The sequence below is a fragment of the Gymnoscopelus braueri genome (assembly GCF_963280865.1).
Source record: "Gymnoscopelus braueri genome assembly, chromosome: 12".
NCBI classification, from domain to species: Eukaryota; Metazoa; Chordata; class Actinopteri; order Myctophiformes; family Myctophidae; genus Gymnoscopelus; species Gymnoscopelus braueri.
The window spans coordinates 49,115,742-49,131,176 of NC_137614.1; the positions used below are offsets into that span (position 1 = coordinate 49,115,742).

At 40.6% G+C, this 15,435-nt stretch overlaps 1 protein-coding gene across 1 annotated transcript in view; it reads right to left on the reverse strand.

Annotated features, from left to right (window-relative positions):
• plcg1 (phospholipase C, gamma 1) overlaps window positions 1–15,435 on the reverse strand; it is an 87,661-nt gene that overhangs the window by 50,495 nt on the left and 21,731 nt on the right. The window contains exons 3-10 of the mRNA XM_080443533.1: window positions 13,466–13,618; window positions 12,099–12,192; window positions 11,771–11,818; window positions 9,562–9,646; window positions 7,821–7,907; window positions 5,484–5,506; window positions 5,275–5,344; window positions 4,061–4,162 (exon numbers count right to left, since the gene is read on the reverse strand). Coding sequence (XP_080299659.1) covers window positions 4,061–4,162; window positions 5,275–5,344; window positions 5,484–5,506; window positions 7,821–7,907; window positions 9,562–9,646; window positions 11,771–11,818; window positions 12,099–12,192; window positions 13,466–13,618 — 662 coding nt within the window. The remainder of the gene's footprint in view (window positions 1–4,060; window positions 4,163–5,274; window positions 5,345–5,483; window positions 5,507–7,820; window positions 7,908–9,561; window positions 9,647–11,770; window positions 11,819–12,098; window positions 12,193–13,465; window positions 13,619–15,435) is intronic.

Genomic DNA, 15,435 nt, shown 5'->3' on the forward strand with positions numbered 1-15,435 from the left:
CCATTGCTAGTCATCTACAGTAATAAAGCAGTGGTTTTCAACCTTTTTCATGCCAAGGACCCCTAAATTGATATACATTTGGCCGCGGACCCCCATCTGAAAAAGTTTTGTTCCAGGGACCCCCCAGAAGCGAAGATTTGAGTTACAAATGTTCGCTTAAAAAATATACATATTTCAAAGATTTGCACAACTTTTCACGATTTAAAAAGAAAATAGCAGATATACAAGCTTGTAGCGAGTGCCTCGCCATGAGCTTGTATATCTGCCATTTTTTAATAGCCAAAGTATAACATATGGATAAAGGGGCTAAAATGATTGTGATGCTTTATTAACAAATTTGGGGACCCCCTGGTACCCCCTTACTGCATAAGTCAGTGGTTCTCAAAATGGGGTTCAGGGACCCCCAAGGTGGTCCTTGAGGGGGTTCCAGGGGGTCCCCAACAAGATCGGGAACGGTTTAGTTTAGTTCAGTACTGTTTATTCCTGTTGATTTTGCCATTTTTATTAGGAAGAAAACCCAGACTGGATCCGGATCTTCAAATAGTTAAATCAACAGGAAGTTAAAAATTTTATTTAAAAAAGAAACAAGCACTGGGTCTGGTGATACTCTATATTGTCTGAATCAACTTTGTCTGCGTTCGTTAACGTGCTAAAAGAGTGACTTTGAGAGCTGTTTCAACGTACAATGCAAGTCAATGAGGAGCATATTTTGAATTATCAATTTCTAATCAATAGAGCAATTATTTTTGATTTCTTGTCCACCTTTGGACTTACATCATGCCAAGGTGACTACACAACCCAAACCTCTACCAAAGTGGTCTTGCCCTTTAAACACTTAGGCCCCATTTGATATTTTCGCTATCCGAAAATAGCTGATCTACAAGCTCGCAAGTTACACTTGAAAAATTACGCTGTTATGGGAATGTTCGAGAACCACTGGGTTTCCGACATTTCCAGACAGGAGGGGAAAGAGAGAGATGGGAGATGGGTTTGTTTCAGGTCGATGGCCAGACATTTTATAAAGCAGCTACTGCATAAGTAATGGAGTTTTCCCACTCTACCTGGACACCAAGATTACATTTAGTAAAATGTGTAAGCAATTTGCTAGATCAGAGGCAATCATTGACGTAAAGCATAATGTAAGGTAGAGAACTGGGGAGTGCCGCTTGGAATGAGATTAGCTTCTGCTGACGGGAATTACCCACACGGTACAGAAGAACTCGTCTCTCTCTATAAATATATATATATACACATACAGTACATGCCCAACTGTAGCCTGATTTATACTTCGTTGCGTGCCAGTATCGCGCACCAGAATTAACCGATCTAGAAGCTTGTGACGTGTTGTTGCGAGTTTGTAATTTTTTTGGCAAAAGTGCATGGATTTTGGTACAGATACTTTTATGACAAAACCAAGGGCAGCTTGCGAGAGAATTAGGGAGACCTTGGGACCTATACTCTCTCTCCGTTTTTTGCCTTGATTGATAAAAATTTTAATAATTGCACGTCCTGCGACATCACTATCGGGCATGCACAAATCACCATGTAAAATATAATGCAGCCCTCATACATGTAGGGTCTGAAATTAAAGCTGCACTATGTAACTTTCCTCTTTTAACCTGGATTTGAGCCCGGTTTCCTGCGCAAGTGCTGACATTTTAACCATTGAGCTAATAGAGCCTGCCTGCTCGCTCAGGGGATAAGTTGAATCTTGACCATCAGGTTAAAAATCGTGTCAGATCCTGTGTCTAGGTGAGACATGACCTTTGACACGATCTAAATGTCTCAATAGTAGAGCAGGGAGACACAATACAACCACCCCAATTGTATGAGTTATATTGTATTAACGTACTAAAAGTTACATAGCGCCGCTTTAACACCAGCCAAGCGTCAAACACTGGTAGCTTTTTTTTTCATTTGGCATTTAATCTCACAGATTTTCAAGCATTACCAGCTCACAATGCGACGCATTGAGCAGCCTTTTTCTGCACACGACACCGAACATCATCATTTAGGCCGCGGTACATAGGCCTAGGTCTGTCACAAATATTACATAATCGTCTAATCGCAATTATTTGAGATAATCACAATAGTTTTTGCATAATCCTCATAATCGTTTCCATTTTGAAAATCATTTTCAAATATTAAAAAAGCCGAAAGATACAGATCTACAAGCTTACATCAGCTATTTCTGTATTTTTTACATTTTACATATATTTTACATATTATTAAATATGACAATAATGTATCTGTATAGTTCAGTTATTTGTCATAACTGCCCTGTGCAATTTTGTATTACGAAGCCTAAAAGGCGTCATAGTGTATGTTCCAATGTTCAATGTCAAACACGCAATTAAATTGTTTGAGTTATTATTATTATTAATATTTGAGTGACAATTAATCGTCAACTTAAATGTGTTAATGGTGACAGCCTCTACGATAGGCCTTGGGCACAGAAAAACAGTAGCGCCAATTCAGTATGTATGTCGCCTGGGTACCGGCTTCCTCTCTCTCTCGCTCCCTCTCTCTCTCTCTCTCATACTGCAGCTTCATGGGTCGACCACAGAAACCATCCTTTGCTTTCTGCAGAAAGTCTCACGCGGCCGCGTGCACACAGTCAATAACCTCTCTCTATGGGCGTGGGAGGAGAGACCCTCGCGTTAGGGCTTACGGTCAAGACAATCCATGTAGATTTTCAGTAATGCGTCTCCCTCCTCCCACCCACTGCAACAAAAAAGTTTTTTTTCCATGAGTCAGCGTCCAAAGCAACGTGTGGGGTGAGGGGGGCGGTAAAGTAACTAAGTATATTTACTCAAGTACTGTACTTAAGTACAATTATTTTTACTTTACTGGAGTATTTCCAATATTCAGTGCTACTCCGCTACATTTCAGAGGCAAATATTATACTTTTACTTCACTACAATTATTTGAAACTACTTACTAGTTACTTTGTAGATTTTGATTATATAACGAACATACATACCCTATATATATTTCGGCCATTTAAAAATAGCCGATCTACAAGCTCACAATGTTGTGAGCTTGTAGATCTGCTATTTTCAAAAGATCTATATACATTTGAAACGGGACATTCTGTATAATGAGTACTTTTACTTTTGGTACTTTAAGTACATTTTGATGCCAATACTTTGTATGCAAGTAAATTTTGAATTCCAGACTTTTTCTTGTAACAGAGTATTTCTACATTCCAGTATTGATACTTTTACTTAAGTAAAACATTTGAGTACTTTTTCCACCACTGGATGGGGGGGGTGGTGTTCTGTTACATAAGAAAGATTCGGAAACAAGCAGGATGATCGAGCACCAAAGAACAAAAGAAGACGAGAGAGAAAGAGACAACCCTCAAACCCCGACCCTAACCCACTTTCAAGCTGGCATCCCCATTTTAGGAATCTACAAGCTCACAACACGTCGGTTTGCGCCGCGTTTCAAGCTTGCGGATCTGCTCCTTTTGTGTGACGCTGTAGTATGATCAAGTATGGCGTTAACCCATTGAGTGCCAAAAACGGTCCGGGCCGTTTTTCATAATCCAAATGAGGTGTGCCAAAAACAGTTATAACCGTTTTTGGAAACAAATATTAAAAAAGAAAAAAAAGAAGAAAACATTTTTTTCCCCCTTCACAGCACCAGGAGATATCATTTTTCGAAGATTTAGACTTTAATCCACTTCCTGGTTAACTTATGACTTCAAAAGCCTGTATCTCGGCTCCTGTGTACTTTTTTTTTTACTATGTATTTTTGACTATTTTTGACTATTTTCAACTGGCTGCAACTATGGAACGGATTACCGAATGTTTTTAAAAAAAATCCCCCGATTGTACGAGACCTCTGTGTGTGTAATGAGGGGATCACCGTGAGGACGGTGATCACTGAAAATATTTTGTGACTACTTGAAAAAGGTTCAAAAATGGTTAAAAATCCAGGCACTGACTGTACCCTGTTTTTTAAAAACCCTGGCACTCAATGTGTTAATTTACAAAAAAAAAAGCACAGGAAGTTAGAATATGGAGATAAGAAGTGGATATCAGGTTTTATGTACCTCGTCTTGGTGGAAGTAGGGCTGCTCCACCTCTCTCAGGGGGTCCTTCAGGTAGCCCAACATAAAGTCTTGTACCTGGTTGTTGTCTGTGGCCCACATGTCCTGAGTTCAACACAAAGTTTGTGAATATTAGACCTACAAGCCCCCATCGTTTTGTATGCAGTTTTTCAGGAAAAGGGAAAACAATTGAGAAAGAAAACAGTTCAGAAATGTCAAATGATCCTTATATGAGTAGAGTTAATATACTATATGTATATTAGGTACATGTCAGTGTTGATTTTGACAGCAAATTTTGATTTAGTTTTAGTCTTTCGAAAAAAAAATCCATTTAGTTTGAGTCATATTTCAGTCATCTGAAATGTTTTAGTTTTCGTCTAGTTTTGGTCGACTAAATATCATAAGATTATAGTCGACTAAATCTACAGTTGATTTAGTCGACTACAATGTATGTTGGCGGTGCCTTAATGGCGTCGTAATGGCAGATTTTACACTTGGTTGCATGCTGAAAATAGCCGATCTACAAGCTCACAACGCGTCGCGCTGCGACGCGTTGTGAGCTTGTAGATCTGCTATTTTCAAAGTGTAACACCCGAGCGCAAACGAGCATAAAATGACTTGTCTTTTAGTTCTACTGGATCTCTTCTCCACTAGTCCCTCACTAACATTTTAGTCTGGTTTTTATTTGCTGACGAAATTGTCAATATATTTAGTCTTAGCTTTAGTCATCATAGCTTATAGTCTTTATTTCGTTTTTATTTAGTATTCGTCAGTGAAAAAAGGTAGTCGACAAACATTTTTCATCGTAGTTTTAGTCGACGAAATCAACACTAGTACATGGTTAAAGAAAAACAAATGGAATTGGAATTGGGGGGTAGCTAAAATAGAAGCAGACGTAGTAATTGATGCAATTGATAAGGTACATAAGTTTAAGAGAACAATAGCCCAATAAAATATCAACAGATATAGAAACACAGTCCCTTGTGCGTCTCTATGGTCTCACGTGCAGGTGAGACGTCGTTTAGCAGCACATTATCATCAGACATGACAGTGTAAACATTAAGTAGCAGTTCACCTTGCAGATGCGCGGACGTGTCAAATCGAAATCGGCACAAAGCCACACAGGAAGTCTGACGTCTCGCGGTCTGACTCCCCTCAGAGAGAGAGAGAGAGAGACACGGAGAGAGAAGAGAGAGAGAGAGAGAGAGAGAGAGTACCTTTTGAGACTCCAACAGGAAGCTCTTGAAATCCTCTAGAGAGATCCTCTGTTCCGGTCTGTCAATGAACCTGACGGAGGAAGACAGAAGAAAAACAAACACCATGCATTTAATTTCATTAAAAAAAACAACGTTATTAACAAGTTATTCCATCCGACATCAAAAGAGATTCATCTTGTGTGTCAAACAGTGTTTGCTGTTGGCCTTACCTCTGTAGAACGGGAATCTCCATCTGGAAAGAAAATGTTCAAAATTGGGTCATCATCTATAAACTGAAGATTTTGTTATTATATTTTTGTATTAGGAAATCATCAGTGGTGTAAAGTAACTTCAGTCATTTTACTTAAGTACGTTTACTCAAGTACTGTACTTAAGTACAATTTTGAGGTATTTTTACTTTACTGGAGTACATTTTCAGTACTTTTACTTCTACTCCACTACATCTCAGAGGCAAATATTGTACTTTTACTCCACCACAATTATTTGAAAACATTAGTTACTAGTTACATTGTAGATTTAGATTATTATAACAAAACATACATTAACCACTTCAGCCCTACGTATATACATTTCGGCCTTTTGAAAATAGCCGATCTCCAAGCTCACAATGCGTTGTGATGCGACGCATTATGAGCTTGTAAATCTGCTATTTTCAAATGATTTTTATACATTTTATATATTTGAAAACTGCATAATGAGTACTTTTACTTTTGTACTTTTAAGTATATTTTTACTGAAGTAAATTTTGAATTCCGGACTTTTACTTGTAACGGAGTATTTCTACATTGCAGCTTTGATACTTTTACTTAAGTAAAACATTTGAGTACTTTTTCCACCACTCTGCAAAATGTATAAAAACTGAAGATTTGAAGTTAACCCTACGAACCTTAGCAGCCCGTCATAATTTAATAGGCGAACATGTGTCGAAAATAGCTGAACTACCTCTGATGTAGAGGGGAATAAAGGAGGGGGGGCAAGCACAGACCCCTGGGGGACCCCGGTCAAATGAAGTACATAGGGTTTAAGTGGGCAATTAGTCAAAGCACGGATCTTTTTATGTATAAAACCAGTCAGCCACATGATCATGCTGGGGGGCTCTGTGCTTAGTCACAGTGAAGCCCGACGTGTACTCGGTCGTGCTGTGGTGTCACGCGCTAAAAATAGTTGATCTACGAGCTTGTAGATCTGATATTTCGCCACACGACACACCAGCAGCACACGACATAAACTCAAGCATGAGGTCATCCCGGTTTCATCTGACCCCGGCCGGCCGGCCTGTACATCTGTGTGTGTGTGTGTGTGTGTGTGTGTGTGTGTGTGTGTGTGTGTGTGTGTGTGTGTGTGTGTGTGTGTGTGTGTGCACTAATGGCCTCCACCAGAGGGGTCTGGCGGGTTTTTAACTGGTCTATATTGATCCGGGAGCCATTTGAGAACAGACAGATTGGGCTGGAGAGAGGAGAGAGGTGGGGGGTGGGGGCATTGAGTGCCTTTCGCGAGCCATCAAATGGGGCCGACCGCTGCAGCAGCTATGATGACCGGGCGAGGTTGTATAAAAATGGAAGGGGGGGGGGGGGGGAAGGGGTGAGCGGGTTGTCGGCCGGTAACTGACTGGATAGTGTGTCAACCGCACCATCTCAAAGTCTCAGTTTGGATGCAGACTGGAGAGATCCCTCGTTGCATGTCCTTTCGGCCTTCCAGTCCAACTCTCCTAATCCAGTTACGCTCCTTTTTCATTTCAATGATCCCCATTTTGATTCTACGTTACGCACCTTTATTTTATTAGAATTAGACGCACTTTGCGTGCTCCGCCTCTCCGCAACTTTCCCAGAGATTCACCAGCTTACATGGAACTGCAAATATATTCACCCCAATACACTGTTGGAAGTTCACCCTAACCCTAAAAGCGAAATAAAGTAACACTAAAAAGAACAAAATCCGCCCAAAACCCGCACATTTTTGCGTGCGCGCGCATGGGCTGGGCACACACACGGTGCGCAGGGGGAACCTGATCAGTCTTTCAGTTGTTCCGCCACTGACGTTACGCCTAGTGGGGTGGGCAACTTTGATGAGAGGGCCACTGTATTTCCACACTCACTCCAGAGGGCCACATTGCATTATATTACACTTCAAAGTTCTATGTCACACAAAAATAGCAAAAGTAGCCGATCTACAAGCTCAAAACGCGTCGCTGTGCGGCGCGTTTTGAGCTTGTAGATCTGCTATTTTTGTATAAATTGATAAGTAGCTGCATAAAAATGCCCCAACCCTGTGGAATGCACATCCCAATACTTTCAGAGAAGCCCCCACGCTCCAAATCTTCAAAACCACTCTCAAAACCCACCTCTTCAATATGGCTTTCCCCAGCTAACTGCACACCCCCCAGTCTCACCATTCCACTGTTTCTATTGATTTTATTACCTTAGTCTAAGCCAACTACTAAAGTAGATTTTCTCCCCCCGCCCCCCATGTAAAGCACCTTTGGGTACTTAGAAAAGCGCTATTTGAGATATTATTATTATTATTATTATTTATTATCATGTACTTACATTTTTCTGAGCATCGAACATGAGGCTGCGGTAGAGCTGGGAGAACTGGCTGAAGGACACCACGTCTCCATTCCTCAGCTCAGAGTCCTGCAACAGCAGACAAACAGCACAGAACCATGCTCTTTAGTAAGAAGCCATATTGACGCTGATTATAATGTGATATTGTCTCTGTCGGGCGGGAAACCTCCTTTGTCCAAAACTGTTACTTTTCAGGATTCAACATTCAGAGTTATTACATAATCACCCAATCGTAATTATTTGAGATACCGGTAATCGCAATTACCGGTATCTCACTAAAAAGTATAGTCATTAACTCTCTCAGTGCCAAGAACGAGTTATCCAGAGTTAAAAAAAAACTGAGAGAGTTAACCATTTCACTGCCAATCACGTAGATCTACGCGAACCGATTTAAAGCCGCCACGTGCCAATCGCGTAGATCTACGTGAAGTGAAAAATGTTTTTTTTTTCCAATTTCACCCAAAGACCAAGGAGATCTGATTAGTTGAAGATCTAGACTCCTATCCACTTCCTTGTTAACTTAAAACTTAAAAAGTCTATATTTCGGCTCCTGAGTACTTTTTTTTTTCCAATGAAAAACTCTGGCACTGGCTAAAAAAAATTTAAAATACCTCCGGCAGTTAATGGGTTAAAGGTAGGGTAAGTGATATATATATATATCTTTTTTGTTAAAAAGGTAAAGTACTATATTCTAATAGTAATTGCTACAGAGCTTTTGTTCTGTCACAGGGGTCTCTCCAGCTCTTTAGTAAACAGAATATAGTATATTTTCAGGTAGGTGACAACATTTAAGCCAATCAGGAGAGAACACTGAAAATGCCTTTTCTGTTTAATAAAGAGCTGGAGAGACATGGAGACTCCTTTTACTGAACAAACACTCTATAGCAATGAGTACTATCAGAATATAGTGCTATTTAAAGGGCAAGACCACTTTGGTAGAGGTTTGGGTTGTGTAGTTACCTTGCCATGATGTAACTCCAAAGGTGGGAAAGAAATAAAAAATAAGTGCTCCATTGATTAGAAATTGATAATTCAAAATATGCTCCTCATTGACTTACATTGTACGGTAAAACAGCTCTCAAAGTCACTCTTTTAGCACATAAACAAACGCAAACAAAGTTGATTCAGACAATATAGAACATCACCAAACCCAGTACTGTTTTTTTTTTAAATAAAAATGTCAACTGCCTGTTGATTTTGCCATTTTTAATAAGTAGAAAACCTGGACTGGATCCGCGGATCCGGATCCAGATCTTCAAATAGTAAAATCAACAGGAAGTTGACATTTTTATTAAAAAAAAAAACAGTACTGGGTTTGGTGATGCTCTATATTGCCTGAATCAGCTATGTTTGGGTTCATTTATGTGCTAAAAGAGTGACTTTGAGAGCTGTTTTACCGTACAATGTAAGTCAATGAGGAGCATATTTTGAATTATCAATTTCTAATCAATGGAGCAATTATTTTTGATTTCATGCCCACCTTTGGGGTTACATCATGGCAAGGTAACTACACAACCCAAACCTCTACCAAAGTGGTCTTACCCTTTAACACTTATTTTAACCAAAGTAAATCACTTACCCTACCTTTAAATATGTCAGTAATTTCTTTGTATATTTAAGTTAGTTATTAGTCATATCTGCCCAAAGGCAAACAGAAATTAAGTTTTTATGTTGTGTGTATGTGTGTGTGGGGGGGGGGGATGAGGGGGAGGAGTTACGTTACCGGAAGTTTCTCTCGGAGGAACCTCATGTTGGGGACCCTGTAGTTGACCTGGCTCAGCATGCTCTTCAGATCCTTACAGGATATCCTACACACACACACACACACACACACACACACACACACACACACACACACACACACACACACACACACACACACACACACACACACACACACACACACACACGTATTTAAGAAAAGTAAAATCACTCCAATGCACTCATTGGCACGTAGTAAATTTCCAACGCTAGCACAGGGATATACAGCAACATACATGCATGTACGTACAAGATCCCCCACATCTAGTCTTTTAGGAAATCATTTTGATATTTATACTACTAGATAATATTCCCAATTCAACAATTTAATAAAATAAATGTATATTAACCATATTAACCCTGGCATCTCTACTTGGGCAAATTTCCGAAATGTGTAAAAATAAATATATATATATATATTTATTATTAAATAGCACATCTACAAGCTAACCGGCGTGTTTGAGCTGGTAGATCTGCTATGCTTGCTATTTGTCATATGAAGCAGTATAATGGTTAAGTAAACGTATTTTACAAATCGATGTATGTGTATGTACACGCAACAATGGCCAAACTTTATCATTTCCAGACAATGTCTGTAAGTGTCTATAATGCTCACGCATACAGTATGTTGTGTTGGTGAACCCTATTTTTTTTTTTGCTTATGGTTGGCACTTTCGACTCCATTGTTACTGGGGCAGTGTGGAAAAAAAAGAAAAGAAAGAAATGAATCTGAGCCAAAGGGAGACAACATGAGCAGGGCCTAACAAAAGGCTTTGGCCTTTCTCCTCCTCCGTCTAGAAGGTAACAGACAAACATCTCTCTCTCTCTCTCTCTTTCTCTCTCTTCCCATCCTCTCCAGTCTGTTTCCTGCCTCAGGAAGTAGCTGCTGCTGGTGTGTGTGTGTGTGTGTGTGTGTGTGTGTGTGTGTGTGTGTGTGTGTGTGTGTGTGTGTGTGTGTGTGTGTGTGTGTGTGGCTGAGGGCCGCCTGCCTGCGTTCCTTCTGCACACCCAATGCACCGACACGCTGCTGCTGCACACCCCACACGCACCCAGAAAAATTGTTAGTACTTGGTTATTTTCCACACACTGCACCCACCCACCCACCCCGCACGGCACGCACAGGCACCCAGAAATCAGGGGTGGAAAATAACTAAGTACACTTGACTGGAGTATTGTACCTAACAACTACTGAGGCCGAGTCTTTAAAAAAAACACGCCTTTTTCTGGAAAAGCTTTTAAGAAGCACAGGTCTAAATAGTAGAGAGAGACAGGAAAAAGGGGTGAAGAAGAGGGTTGGGGAGTGATATGCAGTGCAACCGTCGTCGTCGGGCTCGGGAATCGAACCCAGGACCCGATGTGGTTCACACCTTAACCACTCAGCTATCGGCACCCCCTCCACCACAATGCTAACAGCATTCTAGCTCCTAAAAAAAATATCATAGTTATGACTTACAGCCAGGATAGTCTGGTCAGTGTTCATCTCTATTGCAAACTGTTGGACTGTCTGGTTTGACTCTATTGCACCGGGTTGGACTGTCTGGTTAGTGTTTGACTCTATTGCACCGGAATTGACTGTCTGGTTAGTGTTTGACTCTATTGCAAGGGTTCCCAAACTTTTCAGGTCGCCCCAAAATAATCATATTTGAACTGGGGACCCTCCACCCACCCTGTAGGAGTTCAGACATTTAGTTTGACGCAGTATTGTGAAGCCGAAGTACAAGCGAGGCGCTGTGACGCCGGAGTGAAATGTTTGGAGCAGGGGAGTCTGGTGCAAGTCCTGGACCTGGTGAGACGAAGGAGAGGCCCGGACAGGAGGCCATCCACAGAGCCTAGTCCCTCCACGTGCCAGACCCTCCCCCGGTCCCGGGCAGAGTAGTTCCCTGTCTTTCCCTAAAAGAGGACTGAACGTGGGTAGCTACTGGGACGTAAGTCGGGGCTTGATCAACCCCGGCTGGGTCACCTGGGCGAGGGTGTATGTTGTTGCTAGACCCGAAACACCCATCGACCCCAGGCTACAACACCGATGATACGTCCCAGGTGCATCCATGTGATGTTTTTTATTTATGAGCTTGTAGATCAGCTATTTTCACAATGTTTGCCTCTTTCTTACGTAAAATTGCCAGTTTGGGAACCACTGTTCTATTGCACCAGGATTGACTGTGCAAACTCACTTGTCTTCCCTGTTGCGATCGACAGCGTAGAACTGCTTCCGTAACCACCTAAAATGGAGAGAACAAGGATAGTTAAAGAGTGCATTTAAATACAGAAAAGCAAACAGAGGACAAGTACTGGGTGTAACCCTACATTTAGAAGTAATGACGCGTGTGTGTGTGTGTGTGTGTGTGTGTGTGTGTGTGTGTGTGTGTGTGTGTGTGTGTGTGTGTGTGTGTGTGTGTGTGTGTGTGTGTGTGTGTGTGTGTGTGTGTGTGTGTGTGTGTGTGTGTGTGTGTGTGTGTGTGTGTGTGTGCGTGTGTGCGTGTGTGTGTGTGTGTGCTCTACCTCTCAATCTGGAGAGGTGTGGGGGACTTCAGCGTGTCGGCCACCAGCCAGGTCAAACCTTTCACCCACATTGTCATCTCCTCATCAGATGTGGCTGTAGAGGTCAAAGGGCATATAAGAGCCATGATGTCTCAGCTCAGATAAACAGTGTATATACCAGAGTGGCTCTCAAACCTTTTAATGTCAATATGTATAAATATAGCGCTGGACCCTCATCTGAAAACATTTTGTGCCAAGATCCCCCATTCAAGATTTGCGCTGTTAAATCTTTTCGAAAATAGTCCAAATTTGTCAAATGTTTTCAAGATCAGATGCTGCGTTCATGATTTGAGGCATTTCGCTCAAAAAAATGACCACTCCTGCAAACTTTAGAAGTCAATCTTAGCCTATCAGGATGAAAATGTACACATTCCTGGGTAGGGCGGGTGCGTCTATGCCAGGGGTGGGCAACATTGATGATGGAGAGGGCCACTATATTTGCACTCTCACTCCAGAGGGCCACATTGCTTATAATGCCGGGCAGACACCTCTTATCTCCGTATTTTAACTTTTTTCGTAAATTAATTTGCCATTCTATGGCACACAAAAATAGCAGATCTACAATCTCAAAACGCTGTCGTTTGAACTGGAATCCTGAAAAGTAACATTAATGTCAAATGCATTTAGTTACACTTATTTTAAAGGTAGGGTAAGTGATATTTTTGGGTTAAAACAAAAAGTATTTTGTTAAAAGGTTAAAACAATATATTCTGATAGTAATCATTGCTATAGAGTGTTTGTTCAGTAACAGGAGTCTCTCCGTCTCTCCAGCTCTTTAATAAACAGAAAATACATTTTCCGGTACGTGTCAAAATCTCAGCCAATCAGGAGAAAGTACCAATTTTTAAGCTTAATTTGTATAGTGTTCCAGTTCAAATTTTGTCTGCTCATTTCTTAGTGTCCTCACTTCCAATTTCACTTGTTTAATTTGTATCCTGATTGAGTTCTCTGTCCTGTTTGGATAAAATTGGAAATGAAACTGAAACTGAAACGAAAATGCATTTTCTGTTTAATAAAGAGGTGGAGAGACAAGGAGACTCCTTTTACTGAACAAACACTCTATAGCAATGAGTACTATCAGAATATAGAGCTATTTAACGCTTATTTTAACCAAAGCAAATCACTTACCCTACCTTTAACTTTATGAACTTAAATACAAATACATTGGACATAAAAAATACGAGTTTAATACGAGTCATTAAGCTACTAATAAAGACTGAAGTAATTAAAGCGGGGTCATGTTTGCATGTCCGCTGAAATCAATAATATATCAGTATTCCGATATTAACCCCCGGGCCGCCAGTTGCCCATGTATGGTCTACGCTTACCTGCTAGACTGAGCGCTTTGAGGCGGAACTCCGTGCCATGGAGGATCACGAAGCAGTGGGCCTGGTCCAGCCGCGCCGCCGAGTCCTCCACGTAGCGCTCAAAGTCCCGCGACTTCTGTCCAGGACGGATCTCCTTGATCTCTCTGATGTCGACTGAAGACAAAGAAAAAAAAGACACGCACAAATGTTAGATTATATCTAGACCAATTATCTGTTTACCAACATTGAGACTGGACGCACAGGTGATTGTTTCATGCAATCAATTCTCAACCTGTTGTTTCGGGGTGCGCTGGTTTCAGCACACCCCAACCCCCTCTTGTGTGTTGGCTAGTGCTGCGCGCCCTAGCGAGACCTGACAGAATGGGTTTGACGCTTGCGCAGTATGACGCTTGCAACCAGCGTGACGTCGTCTGTTAAGGGGTCTATAGCATCGGAATTTCCCAATTTGTTAGAATTTCATCTAAGGAAGGTGAACTCTTTGTTGTGGCCTCGCTCACACTATGGTTGTGTTTTGTAGGGTTTTAAAAGTTTTGTGTTTTTTTGTAAATTAATGCCCTACTTGATCATACTACAGCGTCACACAAAAGCATCAAAAGTAGCAGATCCGCAAGCAATAGATCACCTTGCTTACAGTATTTCAATATATTGAATGGTAACCTCTCTGTACCATGAAACGTATCGTATTACCAGATTCTTGCTAATACACAGAACACAGAGGAGGTAAATGGATTTTCCCATAGAAAGGACGTGTCAGTGGTGGTGGAAAGTAACTAAGTACATTTACTTAAGTTCTGTACTTAAGTACAATTTTGAAGTATTTGTACTTTACTTGAGTATTTACAATTTACAATACTTTTACTTCTACTCCACTACATCTCAGAGGCAAATACTGTACTTTACTCCACTTCAATTATTGGAAAACTTCAGTTACTACCGGTAGTTACTTTTCAGATATAAATTATATTATAAAACATACATTAACCACCTTAGCCCCATTTTATACACAGGCTATTTGAAAATAGCAGATCTACAAGCTCACAACGCGTCGCGATGCGACGCGTTGTGAGCTTGTAGATCGGCTATTTTCAAACATTTTAGTACTTTTACTTTTGGTACTTTCAGTACATTTTTATACCAATACTTTTGTACTTTTACTCAAGTATATTTAGAATTCCGGACCTTTACTTGTAACAGAGTACTTCTACATTGCAGTATTGATACTTTTACTCAAGTAAAACATTTGAGTACTTTTTCCACCCCTGCGTGTCATTCACTGCCGCCGTTTTACCCTTTTCTCCTTTGTACAGATATATGTATAGTGTTTCGTATTTGTTGATGACATGCATTATTGTGTAAATGTTTTATGCTGATGTTGATGAATTGAATACAATTGAGCCCAATGGAAAGCAAGAAATATGCCTGAGTTAAGAACCAGAGACTACAACTTTTGTATCTTTCATAATCATTACCGTCATTATCTATCTAGTATGTAAGATAATGTGTTTTTGGAATGAAAATCCACATTTTGACATAATGTCACAAACCAAAAATGCTGAAAATAGATTGAGAATTCAGCAAGTCATGGTGATTTTCATTGTGAGACCTGCTTCCAATAGACATACGTTAGGACATTGGTTCTCAAAGTGGAGTCCGGGGACCACCAGGGGTCCTCGAGGGGGTCCCAGGCAAAAGTAGTTAACATAGCATCGCAATCATTTTAAAGGATCTACACCATGAATTTAAAAAAAATTATAATATTTAATATCATATTGTTTATGTCCCTCAAACGTTTTTCAAAAGCTTTGAGCCTAAATCAAGCCTCAGATATACTCATTCCAACTAACTCTCTCTCTGGCTTATAAAGCACTTTCACCTGCAATACCACATTGTCCTGATTTGCACGTGGCGCTATTGAGCCAGTTTGTATGCATGTTATCTCCTGGTTCTGAGTGGAAAAAAAAAAAAAAAGT